The 8,282-nt window shown below is 49.6% G+C and overlaps 1 protein-coding gene across 1 annotated transcript in view; it reads right to left on the bottom strand.

Moving 5' to 3' along the window:
* Positions 1 to 8,040, bottom strand: part of LOC102426171 (plectin-like) — a 13,516-nt gene extending 5,476 nt beyond the window's left edge. The window contains exon 1 of the mRNA XM_023749188.1: positions 7,941 to 8,040. Coding sequence (XP_023604956.1) covers positions 7,941 to 8,040 — 100 coding nt within the window. The remainder of the gene's footprint in view (positions 1 to 7,940) is intronic.
* Positions 8,041 to 8,282: the final 242 nt, after the last annotated feature.

Below are 8,282 nucleotides of genomic sequence, written 5' to 3'. Positions count from 1 at the left end.
CCTGCACGCCCCTACTGGGAATGGAGCCTGCAACCAGGCATGTGCCTGACCAGGAATCCAACCCATGACCTCTTGGTTCCTAGGTCAATGCTCAACCACTGAGCCACACCAGCCGGGCTCAATTCTGCCTTCTTCCCCCTCGTGCCACCTGCAGAACCCAGCACCCAGCAGGTGCACCTTAATTCACATATACAGAATCGGTGCCCATTCAACTCTAACACACTTCAAGTCTAAATGGTGACAATTTGCATCACAACTTCACAGAGGGCTCAACAGGACCAAACTGCTGCTTTTCACTGGGTTCCAGAGAAACGCATAAACACCAATGCTATCGCTCAAAGACAAAGTAAGAAAGAAGGCAGCCTTTCCCATCGGTTCACCCCAACAAATTCTGCCTGCACGTGGGATTTCAGATCTCTTTCCACCAGTGTCAGGATACCCAACAATCTCAAATTAAAGAGCATGAAGGACACAAACTTCGCCAGCAGCAGGTGCCCGGGACCCAGTGGCATCAGTATGTATGTGTTAATAGCATCTTACTTGTCAGACTTTCTGGGACAAATCAGAGAGAACATCAATCAGATTTTTTATTTATTTTTTTTAAGTATGTTCTTGTTGATTTTTAGAGAGGAAAGGAGAGGGAAACAGGGATAGAAACATCAATGAGAGAGAAAGACATAATCAATCCGCTGCCTCCTGCATGCCCCCTTCTGGGATCAAGCCCACAACCCGGTCATATGCCCTGAATGGGAATCAAACCAGTGACCTCTTGGGTCCTGGATCGACGCTCAACCACTGAACCACACTGGCCGGGCCCATCAGATTTTTCAAATTGAAAAAAAAAAAAAAAAAAGATGGAGGAGCTAAAAATCTGCATCTGCTCAAGTTTCAGGCTTTTAAAAAGTATAATTACCATGTCAACCTTAACTACAGAATCCTTAAATGTTCCAAAGGACTCTCGCTTATCTTGCCAAAAAAAGCGCAACCTTGTGAAAAAGAAAAGGCAACCCGGCGGCCGAGGGCATCTAAAAATAGGCTGGGGCTCGGGGATGAGACTGTAGGCGAGCAGGTTAACGACAGCTGGAGGCTGGGCCCTCGCGGGCCTGTTTTCACTCAGAAATGCCAAGCCAGGAATGTTAGGCTCCGACCGCCGGGCTCATGGACCAAGGCCGTTTAGTTCCCGAGCTGTTTGGAAAACGTAAAGGAAAGTAAAATTTTGAGGCTGCCTCACAGAAGGAAAAAAAAAATGCTTCTTAGGGTTTTTAACAAAGCCAAACGAAGCCCAGTCTAACTCTGGTTTAAGGAATGGCCTCTGGATATGTAGCATCTAATCCCTAACTCCCAGAAGGGGTGGAGCAGATTGAAGCTGTGGGTTTTGGAAAGAGGAAATGGCTAATGAGGATGTGTGTGTGTGTGTGTGTGTGTGTGTGTGTGTGTGTGTATTCTATAATAATAAAAGGGTGATATGCTAATTAGACCGGACGTCTTTCCGGACGACCTTCCGGACGAAGCTGGGGCTGCAAGGGACGCCCAGGTCCTGGGTGCAAGAGGGAAGCCGGTGCTGGCAGCTGGGGGAAGGACTACTCTTGCACAAATTTCATGCATCGGGCCTCTACTAGATAGATAGATAGATAGATAGATAGATAGATACATAGATAGATAGATAGATAGATAGATAGATAGATAGATAGATAGATAGATGATAGATAGATTTTTATTTATTTCAGAGAGGAAGGGAAAGGGGGAGAGAGAGAAACATCAATGATGAGAGAGAATCATGGATTGGCTGCCTCCTGCACGCCTCCTACTGGGGATTGAGCCCACAACCCAGGCATGTGCCCTGACTGGGAACCAAACCGTGACCTCCTGGGTCATAGGTTGACACTCAACCACTGAGCCACACCAGCTGGGCCCACTGGAATTTTGAACTGAGGAAATGTATTATCCATGTCTGTTTTTTATATTTATATGTCATGATTTTACCTTAAAGAACTGTCTCCCCCCTTCCTACCCCCCAAGATAACTCACTTTATTAAGCCCTCAGGCAGGAGTGCAGATGAGAGAGAGACATGGCAGAGGTTTAGAGTCCTTTTTCCAAAAAGAGGCCCAAGATCCAAATAATCTAAAGTATTTACTATTCCAGTCTAATTTTGTCGATTTTGATGAAGACACATAGGAATTGGTACACGAGAATGATGCACAGAACTAGCTGGAGTCTATCGCTAGTGGGTCTTAAATTACAGTATGCCCTCTCGTCCTGTGGAAATGACAACTGTCTTCGGTCTCGGCTTACTGCATTCCTTCTCCATGGCAAACGCTTCGTCTAAGATCCCACATGTGTCCCCATGTTCCCTCTCGCATGGGTCTCCATAAATAATACTGCGTTTGGGTTGAATTATTTGGAATTGCTCGCGGCTTCATAAAGATCCTACATTGATCTAGAAGCTAGTGTACTGCCATCTGTTCATGTCCTCCCTGCTCAAGAAAATATTCTACAATCATTTCATTACCACTCTCAGGAGTCCTTATTACTCATCCTCCTAAATTTTTTTTAAAATATATTTTTATTTATTTCAGAGAGAAAGGGAGAGGGAGAGAGAGAGAAACATCAGTGATGAGAGAGAATCATGGATTGGCTGCCTCCTGCACGCCCCACACTGGGGATCGAGTCTGCAACCCGGGCATGTGCCCTGACCAGGAATTGAACCATGACCTCCTGGTTCATAAGTTGACTCTCAACCACCAAGCCACGCAGGCCGGGCTCATCCTCCTAAATCTTTCTTTTCAGCTGCAATTACTCCTCCTGACATCTCTGTAACCCTCGGGGTAGACATCGGACATTTCTCTGAGCCACTGACATCCCAGGCTAGTTTGCAATTCAGGCGGTCTCTACATTAATTCCAAGGGGTGTTCTGAAATTCTTGAAACAAAATCTTAATTATAAAAAATATGTATAACAGCCTGGCCGGTGTGGCTCAGTGGTTGAGCGTTGACCTATGAACCAGGAGGTCACGGTTCGATTCCCGGTCAGGGCACATGCCCGGGTTGCAGGCTCCATCCCCAGTGTGGGGCACACAGGAGGTAGCCAATCAATCATTCTCGATCATCATTGATGTTTTCTCTCTCTCTCTCTCTCTCTCTCTCCCTCCCTCCATCCCTCTCTCTATTTCTTTCTCCCCCCTCCCCCCTTTTCCTCTGTGAAATCAATAAAAATATATATTTTTTAAAAAGATAACAGCATTCTCTCTTCTAAAGAATAGTTCATGATCTTGATGAAACTCTCCATTTTAACTGTTAAATGGAAAAAAAAGAGTTAAGATTAGAAATAGGCAGATTCTTCGCAAACTGTTTTAAGGCTGGAAGCACATGTTAAACTAACCAATCACGCATCTTCAGAATCACAGTCGAAGTCATTTTTGCTCTAAAAGGTAAAAAATAAAATAAAATAATGGGAAGCTCAAGGGCCACATGAAAGCCGTTGGAGCCTGATCCTCTGAGCTCGGCGGCACCCTGCGGCCGGGCGCCCGACGGAGCCACGGGCCAGGCGCTCCGTGGGGTCACAGCTGCCTCCCCCACGCTGGCAACCGGCGTGGAGAATTCCTGTGAGGACTCTCTGGTAAGCAAGCCTTTAAGCCTCCCCGCAAACAGCCGTGCATTCAACCGATCCTGAGCTGTGCTTCCCAAAATAACTTGTTCCCTTGGAGCCCCGGTACTTATGTGCACGCAGTGGTTCTGTGACAGGCAGGCCCAACTGTGGCTCTGTGTTTTTTTAAATATATTTTTATTGATTTCAGAGAGGAAGAGAGAGATAGAAACATCCATGATGGGAGAGAATCATTGATCGGCTGCCTCCTGCACGCCCCCCACTGGGGATCGAGCCTGCAACCCAGGCACGTGCCCTTGGCTGGAATCGAACCTGGGACCCTTCAGTCTGCAGGCCGACGCTCTATCCACTGTGTGGCTCTGTTTTAGGCAGTGGCAACATTCATTGGGCTTTCATCAGTCTCTTCTTTTAAAAAAAAATTTTATTGTTTTATTTTATTGATTTCAGAGAGGAAGAGAGAGGGAGAGAAAGATAGAAACATTAATGATGAGAGAGAATCATGGATTGGCTGCCTCCTGCACGCCCCAGACTGGGGATGGAACCTGCAACCCAGGCATGTGCCCTGACCGGGAATGGAACCGTGACCTCCTGGTTCCTAGGTCGACGCTCAACCACTGAGCCACACCAGCTGGGCTCATCATTCTCTTCTTGAGGATGAAATCAAGTTTAAAGAAAGGCACATTGATGTCTCCCCGGCCTCAGTCCAGCCCAGGCCCGCAACCGGGGAAGCCGCTAGTACTACACAGACGGTAAAATAAGTATTCTTTAATTCAGGTTCATCATCCTGTTACTATTTTCAGGGACCCAAATACATGGCTGCTACACAGAGGGATTAAGCATCATTAACAACAAAACAGCTCTCAGCTCCACGCCCCTTTCTCCGCCCCCGTGTTGTGGGCAGAGACACAGTTCTTTTTTTTTTTTAAATCCTCACCCGAGGATATTTTCCCATTGATTTTTAGGGAGAGTGGAAGAGAGAGGGAAAGACAGAGAGAAACATGGGTGTGAGAGAAACACAGCGATTGGTTGCCTCCTGCACGAGCCCCAACCAGGGTCCCGGCCGGGAAGGAGCCTGAAACCAAGGTAAGTGCCCTTGACCAGAATCAAACCCGGGACCCTTTGGTCCATAGGCCAACGCTCTATCCACTGAGCCAAACTGGCTAGGGCCAGAGCACACAGTTCTAAGCCAGCAACAGCCCCCCAGCAGGTGCGTCTACAGGTGTCCTGGACATATGGGAAGCGCTCTGGGTGACAGAAGGATTTGTACAATCAGGGAAGCCGGGCCTTGGCAAAGCTCCTACCTACTCACACAGGAGGGTCCCAGACTGAGATCTCCTCCATCAAACTCTTCCCAGGGCTCATGCTGAATGAGACTGTTGACAAAAATATATACTAAAGTGTTGGTATCCTGAGCCATTTCAGACGATTATATATTACTAGAGACCCGGTGCACAAAATTCGTGCACAGGTAGGGTCCCTAGGCCTGGCCGGCGATCAGGGCCGATCTGTGGGGCGGTCAGGGGAGCCCCTGCTGGCACGCACCTTGGCTGGCCTGGGGCCTGGGGCCTGGGGGCAGCTCCTGCATTGAGCATCTGCCCCCTGGTGGTCAGTGCACATCATGGCGACCGGTCGTTCTGCCTGTTGTTCCGCCATTTGGTCGATTTGCATATTAGGCTTTTATTATACAGGACAGTATAAAACCCATAAATATATGCTTCTATATTGTAGCATAAAGTGACCTGGTAGGCAATGTGACAAGACATCAACACTACTTTTTTCTAGGATCTGGATTTCCTTTTTTTTTTCTTTTTTCTTTTTTTAAATATATTTTATTGATTTTCCACAGAGAGGAAGGGAGAGGGACAGAGAGTCAGAAACATCGATGAGAGAGAAACATCCATCAGCTGCCTCCTGCACACCCCCCACTGGGGACGTGCCCACAACCAAGGCACATGCCCTTGACCGGAATCGAACCCGGGACTCCTCAGTCCACAGGCTGATGCTCCAGCCACTGAGCCAAACCGGTCAGGGTGGATCTGCATGTTCTATAGTGAACACCTATGACTTCTGCGATCATTTCAAAACATGTCTGTAGACAGTAACTGGGAAGCGTGCGTACAATTTGTGAGCCCAGGTTCTTTGCTCTTCCCTGGTCATCTGTGACAAGAAGGGACTCCAGCTCCCCACTCAAAGCAGGAAAAGCAATGGTCACAGGAGCAAAGAGAGGACCAGACCTGTGACCTGGAGGAGGTCACGGGGTCAATTTATCAGATCAGTGTGCAGGAGGAGAGAGTACATCCCGTCGGGGCCGACTTCACACGTGGGCAGAGGGAGCTAAACCATCCACATTCACAGGATGCTAAGGGCGTCCCTCCCGCTTTCTTAGAAGTGCTTTCTTCCCACAATTCTTCTTCTCCTGTTGTGCCTGACATCCTGGAGTTAGCTATGCCTTCCGGTGGAGGCATAACTTATCTCAGGAGCTAACAGATACCCCATATTCCACGGGGCCAAGACCCCGGGGTCCTGTTCCAGCCAGTAAACCCATTCAAACCCCACCTTCAGGCTGGCGGGCGAGTGCCAATGGAACAGCCGGCGGGTATTTCTCCAGGAAGAAAAGCAAAGACATCCCGACAGCTGAGGGGCTCCAAGTCATCCACTAGAGACATGTTGCACCCGGCCGGTGTGGCTCCGTGGTACAGCATCGACCTATGAACCAGGAGGTCATAGTTCAATTCCTGCCCGGGTTGTGGGCTGGATCCCTGGTGTGGGATGTGCAGGAGGCAGCCGATCAATGGTTCTCTCTCATCACTGATGTTTCTCTCTCTCCCTCTCCCTTCCTCTCAAAAAAAAAAAAAATAGGTGAAACTATCCCTAGTTTCTGATCTAGAAAACTGTGGGGAGGGAAGGAGCGTGTGTGTGTGTGTGTGTGTGTGTGTGTGTGTGTGTGTGTGTACTCACACAGACACGTGTGTGTGCAAAACATGTTCCCCCACGTCTGTAGACAGGCCAACCTCTTGTCCTATGATGCTCCTTCCTTTGAGATGCGCCGAGCACCGCAGCCAGCCCACTGCACCCTCCTCTCTGCTCTCTGTTCTTTCCGGAGGAATCAGTGCTGTTCCCAGGGAGACGGGGACAGTCCAGACTGTGCTCCAGCGTTCTCCGCGTCAACTCCTCTGCTCAGCGCGGCAGCTCCCACCCACTCCAGCTCCCGTTTCTGTAGGTGTCCCAGCTGCGCCACGGCGGTGCCTTCTCACAGTTTCTGAAGCTGCATGCGCGAAGTTTCCAGCTGAGGGTTCTATTCCTCCCTCACCCCACACGCAAGGAACATCTCACTTGGGGTTCGAGTTCCTTCCTTGCTAAACGCGGCCTAGGGGTAGGGCAGTCCCCAGAGGAAGGTGACAGACACAGGGCGACTCTCCGTCCTGGGACTCCTGCACCTGTGACGGCCATAGCAAGCCTCCACCTGCCTGCCCATCCATACCTGCCTCTAGACCAGCGGTTCTCAACCTGTGGGTCGCGACCCCTTTGGCGGTCGAACGACCCTTTCACAGGGGTCGCCTAAGACCATCCTGCATATCAGATATTTACATGACGATTCATCACAGTAGCAACATGACAGTCATGAAGTAGCAACGAAAATAATTTTATGGTTGGGTCACCACATGAGGAACTGTATTTAAAGGGCCAGAAGGTTGAGAACCGCTGCTCTAGATATTGAAGGCCACCTGAGACCCCAGCCCTCCTTCAAGCCATGGCATGTGGACTCAAGACGTGCCCCTCAGCACTACAGGTCACTGCCCTGCACCTGATAACACACCACGTAAATACCTAGCTCTCGCCGGGCCAGTGTGGCTCAGTGGTTGAGCATCGACCTATGAACCAGGAGTTCACAGTTCGATTCCTGGTCAGAGCACATGCCCAGGTTGTGGGCTCGATCCCCAGTAGGGGGCGTGCAGAAGGCAGCCAATCAATGATTCTCTCTCATCATTGATGTTTCTCTCTCTCTCCCTCTCCTTTCCTCTCTGAAATCAATAAAATACAATTTAAAAATAATACCTAGCTCTCCATCCGGACACTGTCTCCGTTGCGCCAACAGTCCCTCCGCATTAGCTGTCTTTACTTTCAATGCCGCTGTCTTGAGCTTGAAGTCCAGGCGCTCGAAGGGTGAGATCATATCTGCTTAATTGGGTTTATACCACCGCCTGCCCGGGAACAACACCGGCTTATTTAATACGTTTCCTAATCCCTCCTGATCACTCTCAAATGGGTGACTTCCTCACGGCTGCCTCCATCGCCTCTGGCCGGTGTGCTCGGGGGCCCCAGCAGGGGCCCTCACCCGCTCCAATCTCTTCTGCAAACAATACGGGCACCACAGGGACGGGCTCTTCGGGGCTCAAAACCTGCTTGGACAGTGAGGCCCACGCTCGCTCCACCATCCCCGACCCCTACATCCTGGCCCAGTTACCCATCCATTTTCTCTCAAACTTGAAGCTGCATCTTTTTTTTTTTTTAAATGTATTTTTATGGATTACGGAGAGGGAGAGAGAGAGAAACATCAATGATGAGAGAGAATCATGGATCGGCTGCCTCCCGCACACCCTCTACTGGGGATCGAGCCGGCAACCTGGGCATGTGCCCTGACCGGGAATCGAACCGTGACCTCCTGGTTCATAGGTCA

The sequence above is a fragment of the Myotis lucifugus genome, unplaced genomic scaffold (genome assembly GCF_000147115.1).
Source record: "Myotis lucifugus unplaced genomic scaffold, Myoluc2.0 scaffold_3465, whole genome shotgun sequence".
Classification (NCBI taxonomy): domain Eukaryota; kingdom Metazoa; phylum Chordata; class Mammalia; order Chiroptera; family Vespertilionidae; genus Myotis; species Myotis lucifugus.
This window is presented reverse-complemented; position numbering and strand designations above follow the sequence as displayed.